Below are 19,013 nucleotides of genomic sequence, written 5' to 3' on the forward strand. Positions count from 1 at the left end.
GTGGCCTGTTCGCCTAGTGTGCCAGTGACCAGTGCTCGGTGTTCAGTGTCGTGTATCGCCCCTCGTATCCTGTGTCCTTTGTATTAGGTGTCCAACTATCCGAGTATGCGAGTGTCGGCGTACGATGCGTATGTGTGCTCCGTTTGTTATTCTAACAGCCGAGCTGGCAGAACGGACGGCCAACGTCTGCCACATTTATTATCGATTTATCGTGGCCAGCAGCTCCTTGCTGTTGCAATTACCCCCCGACCCTCATTAATGTTTAAACTGTACTTAAATGACTCTATTATGTGCTTCCCCCTTTCCGAACACCGTACACGTTAAATTGTCTGTAATTGATTTTGTTTAACGTACGCCTCGATAACACCTGACACCCCTGCCCTTATCCATTAGCCGATTTAAATGTTGATTTTAGTCTTTCACTTTATTTTCGTGCGATTTTCCATCTGGCCTTCATTAAATGCAGCCATTCGTACATGAAAATATTTTGTGATTAAATAGTTTTCGCATCGATCCCCTTTGCATTGCTTTGTGTAATTATTATTGTTATATGGCAACAAATTCCGTTATGTTGTTTTTATTAATGCCCGCAAAAACGGAATACAGTAGTATTTAAATTAATTTGTATTTATGTGGCCCAACCAGCTGCTTTTCCACTTTTCCCACCTGTGCTTCCCGTTGTGGCAAATATTTTTGTCGGCAGCAGCCGCAGCAGTGAACTGCCTAAGCAAACAGCAATGAAACTGATGCGTAGGCAAACAACCCCTAGGTGCTAATAAAGACCACGAAACAAATCCAGCAAACCGCACGCTAAATAAGGATATTGACAATGAAACATGAAAGATTCCTCGGCGAGGGCAAATAAAAAAATTTTCAAATTAGGCAGTAGGGATTGTGATAAACATGTTGAGCGGGGACAACTTCGTGGGAAAAGCTCTTGCAAGTGTCACGACCTCATCAGGGAACTCGCTTTGAAGTGCCGGATTCAGTCAGTCTGCACTTCTAATAATAATCCCCACAACTGCCGGCCCTCGGCCAACTTACAAACGCACAAATAAACTTTTTAAATTTAAAAATTCATCAAACTTTCAAGCCGGGCCGCCAAGTCAAACAAACTAGATGAGCGCTGGCAGGGGTCAGCATGCAAGAAAAAATAAATAACAAGAAAGGAAAGCTAACTTCGGACGGAGCCGAAGTTGATATACCCTTGCAGAATATTTTGTAAATTATATTCTTCAAAATTATTCATTTGATGCATTCTTAATACTCATAAAAAGTCCCAATTTCCTAATTTTAAAAACACCAAAGTTATGGCATTTTCAATCGTTCAGTTATATGACAGCTATAAGATATAGTCGGCCGATCATTATGAAATTTTGTATGTCGGATTGATTGGCCAAAAATAAAACCCATAGAAAATCCCAACTTCTTAACTTTACAAACACCAAAGTTATGGCTTTTCCGATCGTTCAGTTATATGGCAGCTATATGATATAGTCGCCCGATTCGGCTCGTTCCGACTTATATACTACCTGCAATAGAAAAACAACTTTTGGGAAAGTTTCAAGCAGATAGCTTTAAAACTGAGGGACTAGTTTGCGTAGAAACGGACGGACGGACAGACGGACGGACAGACGGACGGACAGACGGACAGACGGACAGACGGACATGGCTAGATCGACTCTCGTGGTGATGCTGATCAAGAATATATATACTTTATAGGGTCGGAAATGTCTCCTTCACTGCGTTGCAAACTTTTGACTGAAATTATAATACCCTCTGCAAGGGTATAAAAATATGTATATATATGAGGAAAAAAATTACATTAATCCGTAATCGAAAAACTTGACTCGAACACGGCGGAAAAGTTTTCGCTGCGCGTTGAAATTTATATCATTTTTTATAATAAGCGATTTACAAGCGCGCTGCATAAAAGTGTTTTTCAACTACCAAATTTCAATTATTTTCATGTTTTTGGTTTTGTCCCTCAATAAACAATTTGAAATTTAAATGCAGCAGTGACAAAGTTCCCTTTTGCCCAGAAAAGAAAGTGGGGCAAGCAATATGTTGCCCTAAATAAGTAGGGGCAAGCAGAAAGGAATTGCTTCGTGCTAGCATCAAATTGAGATGAGAAAATAAAATTCAATAAACTCTTGTTAAGCACGCAGTGGTACAGGACGAGGACAGCATGGGGGACAGCAGCTGTGTGCTCCGAAACAGGACAACGTTTTAAATATTGACAGCTACAAAGGGGAGTCCCGTTTCCGCCCTTCCAATTCCTGGTATCCCTGATGACGAGGCTGCCGAGTAAATAGATAAATCAACCCCAGAGACATGAACACCAAGCATTTTTGCATTGATCAAAGCTGGCTCACCAGGGGGCAAATGGGGTGGGAGCAGGGCGAAGGACAGGACATGATGCCTAAGCATTGTTATGATTTATCCGGCCTTCAATCGATTTTCGTAGTACACTTTTTGGGGACTTAGGAAGTCCCATCTCTCACTCACAAGAACTTGTACAATTACGCTAATCAGAGAGGCTAGCACATATGGCTCGACTCAATTGATAACAGTGGACTATAAAAAGACTATAAAGTTAACATTTCAAAAGGGTGAATAAGTGAAAACGAGAGCTATGTTTGGAGAAAGTAGTTTACTCCTTCTCCGCTTCACTGTACCTTGGGCTGTCTTCGAATGTCGTTGCAACTTGCCTGTCGCTGACAAACAAATTAAAAAGTTATGACTAAAAACGTTTCGCGCTCGGCAATGAAATGAAATTTGTTCGCTCGGACAACGCTCAGTGTTCAGAGCTTTGCTGTGCCTTTGGCTAAATTTAAATTGCTTTTGTTGCGCTTTTGTAGTTGTCTAGTTGTTGTTGCCGCGGCTCCTGTTCCTGCTCCTAGTCCCGCTCCTCCGGCAGCTGTTGATGATGATTTTCCTTTTTGTGAGCGCAAGTTTTCTTTGTTGTTTGCACAAATAGTTTTTGTCGCCCGCGCACAGCCATAAAAACGCAAGATTTTCTTTTGAATGGCGACGCGGCGCGTGAAAAAAGATCTCGAATAAAAAATAGCAAAAAATGTGTGTAGCTGCGAATTAAGTTTGCAGTTAAACGGCCACGGCTAAGCGCATTAAGAGAAAAGTTTTTGCATCCAATGGCGCTCCCAGCTTTTTCCTCTATTTCGGCCCAAACTTTTCCGAAATCATTAAAAGCTTAAATGCGGCGACCAGGAGCATGAATATGAATATGAATATTGAATGTGCGCCGGAATGAGTGACTGACGGAGACCATTAAAACCAAGCGCGCCCTTCAACCCCCTAAGCCAACTTGCGGGGTTGTAACTTTGGCTTTTACGAGCGCAAAATGTTTGCCCTCCAGTGCACTAATCCACCGAGCACACAAGCTCACTGGCACACCAGCAAACTACCAAACTAGCAGACTGGCAGGAGCTCGCAAGCATGTGAGCAGGGGCCAAGAACCAGAGACCAACTCGGGCACTCACTCAAACTAGAAGCGACAAACTAACTTATTAATATGCAATGCACACTTTGTTGCTGTATTAATTGCAATATTAAATTTCCACTAATACTCTCTTAGCAGGGCTAGCAGAGCAGGACTCGCCTTTCGTCTACACTGAAGAAATAAATGTACTTCTTTCGTTAATAAGGCATCTGTTTTACAATATGTTAGGATTTTGTTGAACAACGTTTTGGAATTACGGTTGTCCTTAAATGATTGTCAGTTAGTGAGAACAAAAATACAAAGCAACCTTTTGTTGTTTTTCGAAAATAGGTATTAGGATAAATTGATCAAACTAAACATTCATTTCGCACTTTGGGAATTATCTTGAAGTCCGTTTTTCCAGTGTCCGCTGAACTTGTTCTGCTCGAAAAGTTTCGTTTGCAACTTTCAGCGGAGTAAAGTGAGTTGAAAACACCTAGAACCAAGTAATTATTACATGTTTACGTGCGCTAGAAGCGCGTATCCCTATTCATTCAGCCATACCCATTGCTCCATTCCTGCTCCTATATCGCTCCTGTTTCCTGGCCAGGCTGGGAGGTGTGAGCTGGTTTCATTCAGCATGCGGCGGTGGTGCCCGGAAAAGCGATACTAATGATAAGTTCTGCTTACCAGGAGTCCGTCAGCGAAATGAACTCAATTTGCTACGTTTTACATTACCAAAGCCACGAACGGACATCATTTCCATACGCGCACGTACGGCGCAGACGGAGGTGGTGGAAATTTTCGTGCTCGGTTGCCCGCAGCTTGATGTATGCGGCTTGGGAAATTGTGCGTCTGGCAGCTGGAAATTGCACTGCAACGCACCCCGAAAACGAACAAACGGGGTGCCCCAAAAAAAAGTAGCAGCATAACATATAAATGTTTAAGAGGGGCAGCAGGCAGCAGGTATAACACCGGCATCGATGCCAGACATAATGTTGGCTAAAGTTTGCAGTTAACTAAATTTACACACTCGCAATCTGGGCGAGTGCAACTGATTTCATTAACTAGAGTTGGGCAAACAGGCCCGAAGAGCACCGCACTTCTCTTTCTGGCGGGTGGGAAATTAATTTGTTGAAAATAAGTTGAGAGCAAAGTTTTTGAGTTTGCATAGCACACTTTCATGTGCGCACTTGCTCGGGGCTGATTAATAACCACAGACGTTGTCTATCCGGCCCTTGTCTAATTATTATTATAGCGCAAAAATGTGTGTCAGGCCGAAGTTGGGCTGGTAGATTTTAGTGCTCTAAATTATGCATTAAGTTTGTGCACACCCTCTTTCTCTGCATGGGATCGTTACCCTAAATATTTTATAGCACTGATTTCGGCTGCGACGCCGCATAAACACATGCTAATGACTAATTTGTGGCCTTCGGGCAAACGAGGTCTGGCTTGAACTTGATTAAATGCAGTTCTGGCAAACAATTGTCACCTTCTGTCAACATCAACATCAAATTTTCCGCTAGTTTTATGTGCATAAATGCAAATGCCAGACATCAGGACGGATCCCGGCCAGAAGGCAGACTTTTGATGAGTTGTGCAATTTCCAGGCGGAGGCACAGAAATAGGAAAAAAGAAGGGCTATTGTCGCCTGTCGTCTTCGGTTCGCCTTTTGCCTTTCAAGCGATTTTTCCCCCTTTTCCACAGCTCGGAAACGGAGGACTGCGCTTGATTGTCTGTGTAAATGCGGCGCCAATTTTTTATGCTCATAAATGCAGGCAGACCAGCAAAGCGACTCCACTTTCCACTCAAGTTCATTGTATTTGCATGCTGCCGCCCCCTGGCATATTTTCTGCTGTTTCATCATTCTCATCAGCAGACATTGCTCATACGCCACGTTCCTCCTTTCGTCAGTCAACAAAAGCAAGAGCTGCAGTTCATATAATTTTTTCCTCATGCTTTGTCCGAGTTCGCTTTGCTCCGAAGCCAAAACGTTAACAGTATTTTCAGCATTTTCGAGACAGTTTGTCATAATTCCATAGAATCTACTTGGCATTTTTTCTCGTTTGTGTGCTTCTGGCTTCGGAGCTTCTTGTGACGTTTTATTGTGTCAACATGACAAATCGTCAAGTGTCAGGAGGGCCAGGAAGAGGAACTGGAAGAAATACGGGCTTTCCTTATTTAATTTGATGGTATGGTATTTTGGTATTTAATGGAGCAAGTAGATAGGCATACAGAGAGAAAATATCAACCAGAAAACTCCGCAGCATCACAAATTTTATAACAATTGTGTTCATTAAATATTAAATTTGTAGATTTACTTTACTTTTCCTTAAGATAATATTTTCTGCACTTAATTGCATTTATTTTGGGCTCATCTAAGACTTATCTTATATATTTAGAATTATTTTAAATATTTTTTAAGTTATTGAAGTGAACCATAATAAATGATTGAATTTTGTATTAGTATCTTAGTATTAAGTATAGTTCAGTTTTAAATTTAAGTTTCTCACTTAACCCTTACCTTTTTAGCATTTCATAAAACATTAATTCTTTTCACTTTATTTTGGGGGGATCCGTGTGGTAATATTGTTTCCCTTTTTATCAGTTGAGCTATAAATTACGTGCTATTACAATATTTGGCCCATCGCATGCAAATTTATGAGCATTTTCATTTCGATCAATTTACTTTGCTACTATTTCTCTCACATCCGGCTTGTGTGACTGGTGTCTGAGTTATATTTATGCTTTTTACGGCCACCTCGAAGGAGAGAAAAATTTATTCATTGAAGTTTTTACAGTCAACTACACACCTCTTCAATGCGGTTAGCCATCGCATGGCCATCATCGTCGTCATCATCCTCAGGAGCCTGGATGTCGGGGAAGCTGCTAAGCTAAGCTCTCTGCTCCCTGCTCCCTGCTCCGGCGTTATCATTCATACTTCATCAAGTTGACCCGACTCCGACTCCTTGCTTTTCTATTCAGACCTCGGCCTCGAACCGGCCCCTGTCCCTGCTTCATTGCTATGCAAACTGCTCCCAATGGCTACGTTTAATGGTCAAGTGTGTAAAATTGCATAGCAAATCGTTGGGATGGTGGATGTGGGTAGGTTTGGAGGACTGCGCGGGAAGGAAACGTTTCCCGGACCATTGCTCTTAGATAAACATCTTTGCCATCTGTTTTTGCCCCACTTTGCTCAAGCTCTCTGGGTTCTGGCTGCTGACTGAGTTACATATTGATGTGATTTACCACTCATGTCTTTGGGGCGTTCTCTGTCCTCGGCAAATTGTTTTGGAATTCAGTTTTGAATCGATTCTTCTTGTGCCATGATATACACGCCGATACGGCCGATTCATCGCACATTTTATGCCTCCGTTTGAGGTCCAATTTGAACGTGTTGCCATCTTCCATCCTGGGGTTTCCTTAATGTATGTGGCAGATAAATTGAAACCTCCCCTGAACTAAGTTATGGTTCTGCTCCTGATTGTCTACCTATACTAGTTTATTTTACGGTAATAGCGTTTTAAAAGCAAAGAATGTAGAACTGGAATACATAAATTTAGTCATGCCTAAAATGAGAATACAATTTTAGATACTTTTAGTTATGAGTTCTTGATTTGAGAATATCTTCGTCACTTTTTAAAGTTTAATGCTCATCAATCAATTCTCCAGAAATTCCTGTGCTGCCAGCTCTGTCTTTCCATTGTTGATTTCATTATGATTCCGATTTGCATAACCGAATGTCTAAGCAACAATTTAGCACTCGGCCCCCACGGTCCAAACCGGTCGCCTGGGACTCCTTTTCACTGTCAATGAAAGGAGGCTCTGAGGAGTGGAGTTCGAGCTGGAGTTCATCATCGTCTTCGAGCAGAGTGTATCAATTTTGGGGACCTCACATTTCATTAGCTTGTCAACATTTGTGTAGCCGACAAGCCCGTGATGGCCATGTCTTTGACACTTCAGCCTGCGGCGTGCGCCTCAAATTGTAGTTGCCATGGCGTGTGGCACACAAGGAACGGGGGGAGAAGGAAAAGGAGCTGTGCTGTGAGTGGTGCTTCAGCCCGGGCTGTTGCCCTAAATAGTTAAACTGCTTAGCGAGTGTCTTGCGATTTGGCAGACTATGCCACATGCTCCGGTTGCTATGCAAATCAATTTTCCCCGCCAGCCTGGCTGTGCTATGCCATGAATCCCGAAGTTCATTAGTACTTTGTTTAGTTAACTTTCTATTGGCAGGCTTTTGAACTTTGATACCCAGATTTGGCAAACGCTTTTGTGCTCACTCAGTTAATTTGTTTTAATTGCCATAATTTGGTCCTGCCTGCTGCTGTCTGCTTTGATTTTCATGCAAATTTTAAAGCGCTTAAATTGTGGCGAGCAGAAGCAGACAGCAGAAGGGGAGCAGTCAGGTAACGAGCCGAGCTGTACAAAACGAAATCCCTTTTTAACAAAGGCAGAAGGGGAAATCATAAATTTTGCCCAACAGCCATAAAAGTGTTCAGTTTGCTTCGTTTGGGGAGCTCAAAAGCAAATATGCAATACGCTTGCTATCGATATGCCCAAATCTATGCCGCTGCCTTTTTGCCCTTCTCTTTTTCCATTTTTTGCCTAGACAGAGCGTAAGGAGTTCCTACAAAAGCTCTTGCCAAAAGTATTTTATTTATTTTTCCTACACATACACACATACGCACACGAACACATTATCAGCAAATGTTATTAGGGGTGCCCCGTAAGTATGCAACAGTTTTTTGTTCGCCCTCCGTTCCTTTTTCTTTTCCAGTTTTGTGTTTTTGTGTTGGCCCTGCGGGCAGACAGCAACAAACAACAGGCAGCCAATTAGGCAAGCCAAAATCTGGTTAACTGTTGCTTTACTCCATTTTGGCAGGCAGCCAAAACATTTCTTTATTGCAGTTTAATAGGCTGGCGACTTGTTTTTCCAGGGTGATAGATAGGCCAACGCATTAGGCAAATCGTAAATGTTCCAACTTTTTTCGCCGCATTGCTTTCGAACCACTTAACGCAAATGATGTTGATATAGCCGATAGACAGGGCAACTTTCTCAGGCTTTTCCCCTAAAAAAAGGGAATTCCGCACATAAAACACACGGCGCTGTTGTTGTGATTATTTTTGCTGTTGTTGCCGCCGCTTCTCTTGAGCAACTTGCTGTTTTTCTTGGGCCCAAAAGTCGTTGAGCGTTAAAAGCAAGCCCAAAAATGTTCTACAACTTTCGGTTTGAGTGTGTGTTGGAACAAGTTAATGTAAAAGTATTTTTATGCTTTGAAAAACATTTGCCCAGCCAAAAATTATAAAGAAAATAATAAAGGAGGAAAAAAGCGCAAAGAAAACAAAAAGTAGAGCTAGGCAAGGCGGTTGGGAAATGCTGTGGCTGTTGTTGTTGCATAAATAAAATCAAACAAAACAAGTAGGAAATTTCGGAACAAACACCCACAACGTCCGCCTCTCTCTCGCTCGCTCGAAGTGGGGGATTCCCACAATATCGTCCTTCGCATCATCGTCATGGATCAGCCGCAGTCGCTGTAATTTTGTTATAGGCACCGCACGTGTGTGTGTGCGTGGATTTTCCTGTTTCCCTCTGCTTGTGTGGGTACCACAAGATAAATGTCTATTTAAATTGTCCCTGCTTCTAGTCGGGTCCTTTGTGCCGTCGATTCCTCAATGGCAGGACCATGGCAATGCCACTTGACAGCGCGCCACCCACCGCTCCCCGCCCACTCGAACTTCTCTCTAGTTAAATCTTTATTGTTATCATAATTTGCTTTTATCCGTGCTCAAAGCTTGTCGCATGGCAGGTTACCTAACCAAAGCCCCATTCATCCCGCCGAGATGGGACAGACAGAGCCGAACAGACACCGAGTCAGACGAGACCCAGAGTTCACATTTTTATCGTAATTGTTTTCGTGCATTTTTTCGCTCTCCTGCGAAAGTGAAAAGCGAGAAAATGGAGCGTAAATAGCACTGAGCTCTGTGGGCTTGTTTACAATTTTCCCGCTTTGAGCTCGCTATGCAAATCAATAAAAGTTGATAATTGAGATTTCTTTAACAAGATTTCGGGTGTCACAATGACGAGCTCCAGTTGCCTCCTGTTGCTCCTGCCCTAGAGATGATGAAACAGATATCGAACGCGGGGGGAATATTAAAATTATGGCCGGCGTAGTAAGCTAAAATGGCATCTCTAGGCTGTGTGTCAGTGACATAAATTATAATTAGATTGAAAGCCAGTTGAAATGCCGATGGTAGACCTGGTAAAATGATCCGCAGAGGCAATTTGCTGAAAGCGATGCATCATTAAATAATTTAAGGAAATCTCTATCATAGGATAATTATATTGCTCAATAAGTATTTTTCGATTTTCTTCATTTTGGTAGCTATCAACCTTTCCCTCGGTATTTATATAATTTCTTAAGTTATTTTTGATTTTGAAAAACGTACCCCTCCATATCTAGTATTTGTCGTATGAAATTTGATATTGTGTGCCTCTAGATAGCCCAGAGATTGTCGTAACTGTCCAATGTCTTAGTTATAAGCAACCTCCAGCCCAGCGCCTGACTAACTAATTGTTATTTTCTTTTTTGTTTCAGGTAAGGATCGATGAACAGTATATATACAAACTAAACTATTTGGTAAGCAACTCGATAAGTTAGCAATACAATTTAACACATTTCGGGCTCTTCACTTTCCCTTTGTTCCCTAAGTATCTTGGGGTTTTATTTCTGCAAACATCCCGCTTCATTTGGCATTGCGGCAAGCAACCAGCAATTGTGTGCCATAATTGAATTTTAAATAAAGCCGGGCACACACGCACGAGAGTCGATTGCAGTCGTATCCTTTCAGCTCTCGACTCCTTGGCACTTGTCTACTTTTTAAACTGTAAATAAATTTCATCGAATTTCTTCGCTGCCTGCTGACAAAGACGTCTGACAGGCGGCTCCTTGCTCGACTCCGTGCTCCTTGTTGCTGTCGTTGTGTTGCCGCATCCCGCGCCATGAAGTATGCAATTTTATTTCAGTGCGACCGGCACTTACCTGACATCACTTCCTTTTCTCCTACTGAAGCCTTTGTGTTGGCTGCTTGAATGCCATAAAATATTTAGGTTTACATTTCTCACACACACCGTACACCCTCCTCCCCGTTTGGGGATCATGGTCTTCCTCTAAGCCGGATCTGTTTTTTTGTTGTCTCCTTGCATTGACTGCGCTGGACTGGCCATTTTTATAACTGGATTTGCCCAGTCAAGAATTTTCCGGGTTGACCACACACAATGATGCACTCAGGGAAAAATTAAGATTATTTTTCATAAATATTTCTTGTATTAACACTATGTTAAAGAAATGACTTCAAAAGTTAAGTAAAATACCCATTTTTTAATTAGATCATCATCTTTATCAATTTATAAAAAGATAGAAAAGTGCCCCTATAATAACAGAAATTATCTGCAACGCGAGGAAAGTCCCTGGGAAGAATCCATACTTTTTTCCAGTGAACGCTTGCAAGCATGTTGGCCCGCCTGTTTAATATTTGCTCTGCCATTGTCATGGGCCAGCCCATACTCTGACCCCAAGCGAACCGACACGACCTGAACTATTTGTGCAGCTCTTGGCTCGCCTCAATCGACTCTCCAGTTCTGATTACCGGCCATTCCGTTTTTCCTCACTGCAAATATAATTAAGTCAACACACAAACAGGTCCAGATATATCTATGGGCAAATAATGCGAGTGAGTTGCATGTGCATTTTATTTAAGAGTTCAATAAGCAAACTTTGCACCGAGTCAAGAGTGCAGCCATTAGGTAATTAATTTAACACTTGGCCACACAGCCGGCCACTAATTGGCTTCCATTTACCAATTGAGACAAATCCGGCGGAGGGAAAATAAAGAATAGAGCAGGAACTGGAAGCTGATGGATGGGCAGATAGAGCTGTAAGTCGAAATCAAAGCGATGGTAGTCATTACTGTCATTTGCGGAACACTTTGGGTTGGCAGCCATGGCAATAGTTCCCAGCAAAAGAAACCTGACATCAAAAACGCTTCAATGAACTGGTCAAATGTGGAGAAGGGTACGTGTGTGGGTGTGTTTGGGGTTGACTGCTCACTGAACCCAGTGAACCTGCTCGAAATTAATGTGCCACGTAAAAAGGGTAATTTCCAGAAGCCACGTCAAAGGTGCTTGCCCAAGTTCTAAGTTCGGGCCAAGACTTGTTGCGTGTCTTGTGCACTTTTTTTTAGACCTGACCCCATAGTTAAAGTGAAGTCAAGTGCAAAGGAAAGTAAAATATTTTCCCAACAAAAATGAAAAAAAGGGTAGCGAAAACCCAGGAAACATCAAAATAGACAAGCTGCGAAACTTTTGTGATGTCTAAAAGGCTCTGCTCATTAAGAGGAAAGTCAAGGAGATGCGTTTGGTGGTGCCTTTGGCGTTAAACTCATTAACGGTAATTGCAACCTTATTTTTTTGGTCGCGCATAGAATTTTGAAAAAGCAATTTTGTTAATTAATTTTTTTACATGACGCCTGCTGTCTGAGGCGGTGCTCGTTATCCTCAGCATTAGTCGATAATTTGGCTTTGAATATGTTGTCTATCGGCAGCAGAGCGTACTTGACTCGTCTCTGCAGTCGCCACTTGTAGCTGCTAGAGGAGCGTTTTGGCTTTGGCTTTTCGGCGCTTTTCGCTTTTCAATTACGGAAAAACACGCCCTGCAGCCCACTTTCGGATTCGGATTCGGTTGGGATAACGCGCTTTACCGCTGGAATCAAAAGCCAACGGATCCGCCTCCTGTTGCTGACACTGATGATGATTGTAGCCCCGAGGGGCGTAGCCCAAATAGAGGTAGAGAGAGTGGCCTTCACTTGAAAAAAAATATTGGGTTCGAGAAGACGACCTTTAGAGACAGTAAGAAAAAAAGAAGATCGAGTTCAAAATGACCAAAATCAGTTGCAAATGCCCCCTAAATGTTATTTAGATAATTAAATATTTAAACATTATTTTCGACTCACTTACTGAGCCACACAAATGAAACAAAATGTTCGGAAAAATAATCTCCGTGTGCAATACTCTCACATACCCACGGGCTGCAGAATAATTTGTCTTGCGGCAGAACGTTCTATTATCAGGCGGCGGTGCCGAATGAGTGGTTGAGCCACTGAAAGGCGAAAATAATATCCTCACTTGGAGTGTACTCCAGAGATGCCCTGCCCAGATACGAGGGCTTGTTCCCGACCCTCGAGGCGGTTAACTGAATTTGAGAGAAAAACGAAAGAAAAGCCAGCCGGGAAAAAGAAAACAGTGAAAAGCAGGGCTTAAGGAGCATCTGTGATTTATAAGCATGTGCTCGCCGGCTAACCTTTAGCTTTTCACTTTTCTTTTTGCACTTCCTCACAATCAACAGTCCTTTTCATGGGTCAGTGCAACTCGCACACACCTAGACAAGGGAAAAGGCTGTCACTGCTGTTGTAATCAACTTAATTGCAGGGAAACTGAAACGGAGAACCCGAGCGAGGGCGGTAGAGAGCGCGAGTAATTATGAGTAATTGCTATTAATATAATATAGCCAGAGCTAGCCAAAGGACATATTCAGAGCGCCCAAAAGCACGCTATGAAAATATAAAAAAAATTACACCAAACCAGAAGCATAAAAAAGCAACGAAAATTATTCACATAGCGAAACAAAATACATTTGATTATAATCTACAATTTACGTCAACAGCAGCAGCAATATCCAGCGACAACAAAAACAACAAAGAGGGTTGTTAGCCCTAGACAAAGCTCGAAAATTGATATTAATTTTTCGTCTTTTTTTTAGCCTCGTCCCATGGAATGTCCATAAAAAAGCAGCCAAGAACAAAAGACCTAGAAAGAGGAACAAAATGTTATGAGCCTTGCTATCGGTCTACGCCCACAAAATGGAGCGCAATGTGTTTCCTTGGCATTAATTTTTCCTATTTAGCAACGTAAGAAGGCAGTGAAAAAATATCAAATTAATTAGCGAAGCTTTGTGGCAGGGGAAAAAAACGAAAGGCAACCGCAATAGCAACAAAGAAAGGCACAACAATTTGGATAAATTAAAATCTTAGCTTTAGGCCGCTTACAACTACAGCAAGGAAACTGTCCCCAAGTAAATGACCATGACCAATTTGAAATACAAATGAGATGGTTAAAGGGTTTCGATTTATGGCTTAAATGTATGTTTTTGGGAATAGTGCTTAATCCAAGCCCGAACTTTCTACGTAATTATTAGGCAGTGTGTGTGGCTAAAGATATGCTATTTGTCAATCTGACTTTGACAAACTCGTTGGTCTAGATTAGAAAACACATGGGCTTGGGTGGCCAAAATGGGTGCGAAATGTAAACACAACGAATGCTCTGCGGTTTCATCCCCTTCTTCGAGCCGAAACTGGGACTCAACTAAAATTCGACCCCAGGACATGTTACGAAAACTTAAATTGCGGTCGGCGCTTTCCTTGTTATTTCTTTCGACTCTCGCTTAAACGCTTCATTGACTTAATTATATTTACGTAATTGTCCCTAAATCACGGGAGCTATAATTAGATTGCCACAACGCACAAAAGTATGCAGCGCTTTTGTTTACTTCTTTGTTGCTTTCTGCGGCAGTCGGAAAATCTGTCCTTTCAGCTTTATAGAATTTAACTGCCGGCAACAGAGTGCGACAAGCAGCTCGCTTATAAGCTAACGAAAACTATTTCCAGTTGAACAAAAGGAAAATGGCAAAGACCAAGCACGGAGAAAGTGCTGCAGTCAAAGTTTTTAAGTGTTTATTTCAATTATTGTTTGGCTGCGTGTTGTCTGCTCCGCACTTTTGGACCGGCGAAAGCGGGCAAACGCTCTCGGGGGCAATTTAATTTTCCGCATTTTGTGCACCCCCAAAAAGAGTGGAGAAAAACAACTAACAATAACAAAAACTAGTTAAGAAATGCAAAAGTTTTTAGCGTGAAAGTTCGCCCATCGCTCGTCCTGCTGCTGCAGCACTCCCCTTCTGGCTTTGTTTTCATTTTCATTCACGTGCAGTTACTCAATTTTTGTGCTTCACGCGAGAGAGTAACAGAAGGGAAAACAATGCTACTTAATGGTGAAGGTGTCGGCGGGAGGTCCCCTTTCCACTCACACATTGACGCTTTGGTATAACTTAATTTTTCACTCTTCTACTTTTGTTTGCGACCACAACTAATGTTAAAGCGCTCGGGTTGCGGCAACTATGTTGCTCGCAGCCCAGCAGCAACTTTGGCGGGGAAGTGTGTGAACAACCACGCCCCCTATCACAAGCGCCCGCCTGCTTTCCCCCGGGCTTTTTCGCCTGCGTCTGTTTAGTGTTGCGTGTCGCCATATTGTTTGCTTTATGTCACACACTCGCCAACACAAACGCACTCTCTGGTTTATTTGCTCCTACTGCCATATATTTTACTCTCAGGTAATTGCGGTTTTTATTTCACAAAAATAATAATAGCTGCACCTTCGGGGGTGGCGCTACGCGGGTGCGAGTGTGTGTGCGAGGATGTGGATGTGGATGGATGGCTGTCGGAAGTTGTCAGGCTACAACAATGGCAATGGCGAGCAGCGTCTTAAAGCGGCTGCAAACACGCGTGGGGTCTCTGAACCACTTTAAAGCCAGCAGCTGAACGCTAATAAGACACACAGTGGTGCACGGAAATGGAGGGGAAAGGGGGGAGCAGACAGCCGCGTTTCATGGATGTGTGGGCTTACACTCCTTATACAGCAGGCTGGATGCCCTGTTTGTGTGTGCGAGTGTGCAGCATAAACCCTGTTAACACACTTAACAACAAACAAAGCTACAAGCAACGCCTGGCCGGGCACACACCTTCCTCCCCCGCACCACCCACCTCTGCCTCAACTATGAGCATAACTTTAATGCTCATTGCTTGGCTCGCTGGCTTGACTTGGCTCGGCGCCAAATTTAAATGAACTGGGTCGCCGGCGACGACGAACTGCAGAAGAACCCCGCATTCAGTTGGAAGTGGACAGAAGGGGTGCAGAAGGGTGCGAAGCTGAAGAGGATGGCAGCTGGGGCACATGCACATACAAAAATAAGCCACTGAAATCAGGCATTTTACTAATCCTCTTCAGTTTATTCCGATTTTTATGTATTACTATTTTCATAATAATTTGTTAGAATTTTCATTTAATTTAATAACATTAAATTTCTTTTTGTAGAAATCTTTCCTCCTAAAATGTTTTTTTATAGGATTAGTAGTTATATTTTAAATTTTCATAATTTCAATTGATCTATTTACCTTTATTATTAATATTTAATCTGAATGTAATCATTCGTTGGTGGAATTGTATTCATACATCTTCTTGATCGCTAGAGATCGACTTCAAAATTATAGCGTCATGATTCTGCAAAGCATTTTTCTTGAAGTGTTTGCGGTATGCATTTGCATGGTCTTAATTACATAATATCCGAATGAAGAAAATTCGAAATGCCCAGCGGGCCCTTGAGGCCAAACCAAAACCTGTGTGTGAGTCCTGGACCCAAACCGATTTGGGGCAGTTTATAAACAATAGTTCATTTACGAGGCAGCCTTATTCCGCCGTGGCCCGCCTTAACCCCTGTGTTCAGCAAACCCGCATATTGTGCTCACGCTTCATCGATTGACCATTGTCTCTGACTGTGTGCGAAAATGGTTGCGTGGGTGTAAGTGGGCGGTGTAAGGTCGAAGGTGAGCTGCCGAACTCTAAGATCGACGGGAGCTGCGTGGTGCTAAAAATGTTAATGCAAATCATTGGGGAAATCAAAAATAGCTCCACCACCGTCTAGAGTGCAAGTGAAAATTGTGGCCAAGTTTTGGTAGGCATCCTCTTTATGCAATTTACAAGGGTTTCCCAGGCGGCCATTCCTCCACCATTTCTCCACCCTGTTTGTTGTCAAATTTGCGCAGCAGCCGCTTCCAATTGCAACAGCCAAATCATTAGCATAAACGTAGAGCAGCTAAAAGTAGCGAATCCATTAAGGCCCGTGGCTACGGGATAGGCACTCGACACGAGCCGTAAGCCCCTGCTTTTGGCAACTCTTTAAAGATTTATGAAGCGTCAAATATTTATTATGCCCGCTTTGCAATATAAGGCAGCCGTGCACGCGAGCCTCATCTTGGCCCGAAACAGTCCATGGCGAAAGGAGAGCCAGCAGCCAGCAGCCAGCTAGCCTCCCTAAGCCTTTGGTCCTGCCTTCCGTGCCTGGCTATGCGAACACTTTTTGAAATTGCAAAGCGCCGCAAATAAATAAAAAAAAACAAAAAGTAGGCAAACGCAGGAGCTGAGGCTGAAGCAACAGCAGCAGGAGAGCCTCAGCACAGACAGCACGAAAATAAAAAGCGAGGCATAAAATAAAATGAAACGCAGACGGGGAAATGAAATGAATGAGAGCGCAGCCCACGATGATGGGTCCAAGGAAAGCCAACAACAGGACACAGGGAGAAAAGACATTGTAAAACATAGATGAATATCATGCCCAGATTGGAAAATATAAAATAATTGTTTGGGAATTGGGTCCAAGTGATAAACAAACTTTGTAAGCACTTAATAAGTAAATTCAATTTCTGTCTCCTTAAATTATCGAAGGTAGAGGCATGCTCTGTTTTACGGGAGAGTATTTTCATCAGTGGACAAAAAATGCAGAGAGAAAGCAAAACAAAATCAATGCGAGAAGCAGGCTGAGCCCGAGTCTTAGTCGCACTTTTACTTTCCCTTCCTGGGGGTAGGGAATTTAAGGGGTTGTGGCACTTCAACCCTTTCAACAACTCACGAGAACACGGCGGCTGCAGCAGCCTCTTCTGGTGGCGTTGAAATATGTGGCCCCAAATATGAAAAATCTCTTCTCCTGCTTATATATACATATTTCTGCAGCGGCAGCAGCAACAGGAGCAGGAGCACGTGTGCGATGTTCCTCCCTCGCAGTCGCACTCGTTTGTTAAAGTGTAGAAATATGTCAAACATCGTCGAAACCATTTCATTTGACTGGGCGCGACTGTCGCGGCGGCTGTCCTTTGAGCAAATGCAAAACGCTTGGCATATTTTTAGGCGCACACAACCGGTGACTAATGATGATGATGTGTGTGTCTCGCCCTCTGCTCCTGCCGTGCTCCTTCGCCCTACTCTGTGTCTCTGTGCCCAACTAATGAGGCGCATAAATTGTACACACAAAAATCTCCACGCTTCAGAACAAAGTTGCAAATTTTATGAGCTCCCCGGCTAAACAAGCTGTCAGCAAATGCGAACAGTTACATGTAAATACACTTAAAGAAAGAGGGAGCTAGAAAACTTTGTTTGGCAAAGTGATATACTGATTTTGTATTTTGTAAATTTATGATAAGACAAAGAGTTAAAGAACAAAGCTGTCTGCTTCGCCGGTTTCTATATTGTTTTGATACACTTGGTTCAATTTTTATCAGTTCAATTTTTTATTTTTCTTATATTCCAGTATATATTTTTGTGAGTGCACAATACAATGGGCTATATCACCCACACACATGCCTCGCCTTCCCCACCGGAGAACCTGCCTAGGCATTCAAGCATCTAGAGACAATTTAATTAACGCTTTTAGCCGCCTGCCAGTCGTCTCTTCGCTGTCGTCTGTTTGCAATTTGTCAAGTCGGCCGTAGATGTTACCTACTTTTGGACTTAGATGCTGCCGGGTCAGAACGGAAGCTCTCATTTAAGATGGGCCCAAGCCAAAAGCCACGAAATCGGCGGACTCCATCGCTGTCGAAATGCACGTCACGCTCCAATTTGCATGCCACGCCTTCATGCTATCCTTGTTCACCCCTCCCGAGGCTCCCGCTCATCAGTTTCTGCCCGTGGAGCCAACCAGGCCACATGGCCAAACAAAAAGAGTTCAAAAACGGAGCAGCGAACCAAGCCAACCGCAATTTGGTCATGTCCAACTCAATTTTCGTTACGTAAACTGCATCATATGCCGGCCATACGAATAGGACCTGGCTGTTAGACATAACTTTTGGTAGGACGAGCAGTCGGGCCACCCGCTCGCATGTATATATTTTGTTTTCGCTGGCCAAAACAAAAACCCGAAAAAATAATTCCCCAACCGAGCCTCGATGGCGGCTTCTCAGGCGCTTCAAATTTAATTAAACATGCACACGTGAGCAAATGCAAATAAATAAAAACTTTATGGCTTTTGGCCATAGCCAGAACGGAGGCCAAATGTGGAAATGGAAAAGCGAGTGGTGGCTGTACGCGTGCGTCTTTGGTGTTTGGTATTTGCTGGCTGTTGGCTGGTTGGTTGGCGTGCTTATAAGTTTTAAATTTCCACCAGCCAGCAGTGGAAAATAAATAGAGAGCTCTGGACGCCAATTTTTTAGGAGAGTGTTTGCGGCTTTTTACTATGGAGAGAGCGACAAGCCTTTCGGTTAGTTTCGTGAGTTGTTGGGCCAACACGTTTTAAATTGAACGGCTTTGGCCGCATTTTTTGTACCTTTTTGTCATGTGAATGGATGATTTATGCAGTGGCAGAACCTGCTGAACCAGGAGCAGTAACACATTTTAATTGAAATGCACTTAAGGACTTAGGCT

General features: G+C 42.9%; 1 protein-coding gene across 5 annotated transcripts in view; it reads left to right on the forward strand.

The window, feature by feature from the left end:
* LOC108043471 (polypyrimidine tract-binding protein 1) overlaps positions 1-19,013 on the forward strand; it is a 147,348-nt gene that overhangs the window by 72,621 nt on the left and 55,714 nt on the right. The window contains exon 4 of one of the 5 annotated variants that reach the window (XM_044458435.1): positions 10,036-10,077. The exons of the other annotated variants lie outside the window; for them this stretch is intronic. Within the exon in view, the coding sequence (XP_044314370.1) occupies positions 10,036-10,077 (42 nt within the window). The remainder of the gene's footprint in view (positions 1-10,035; positions 10,078-19,013) is intronic. 5 annotated transcript variants of the gene reach the window in all.

Source organism: Drosophila rhopaloa, unplaced genomic scaffold, assembly GCF_018152115.1.
Source record: "Drosophila rhopaloa isolate 14029-0021.01 unplaced genomic scaffold, ASM1815211v1 contig_167, whole genome shotgun sequence".
Lineage (NCBI taxonomy): Eukaryota > Metazoa > Arthropoda > Insecta > Diptera > Drosophilidae > Drosophila > Drosophila rhopaloa.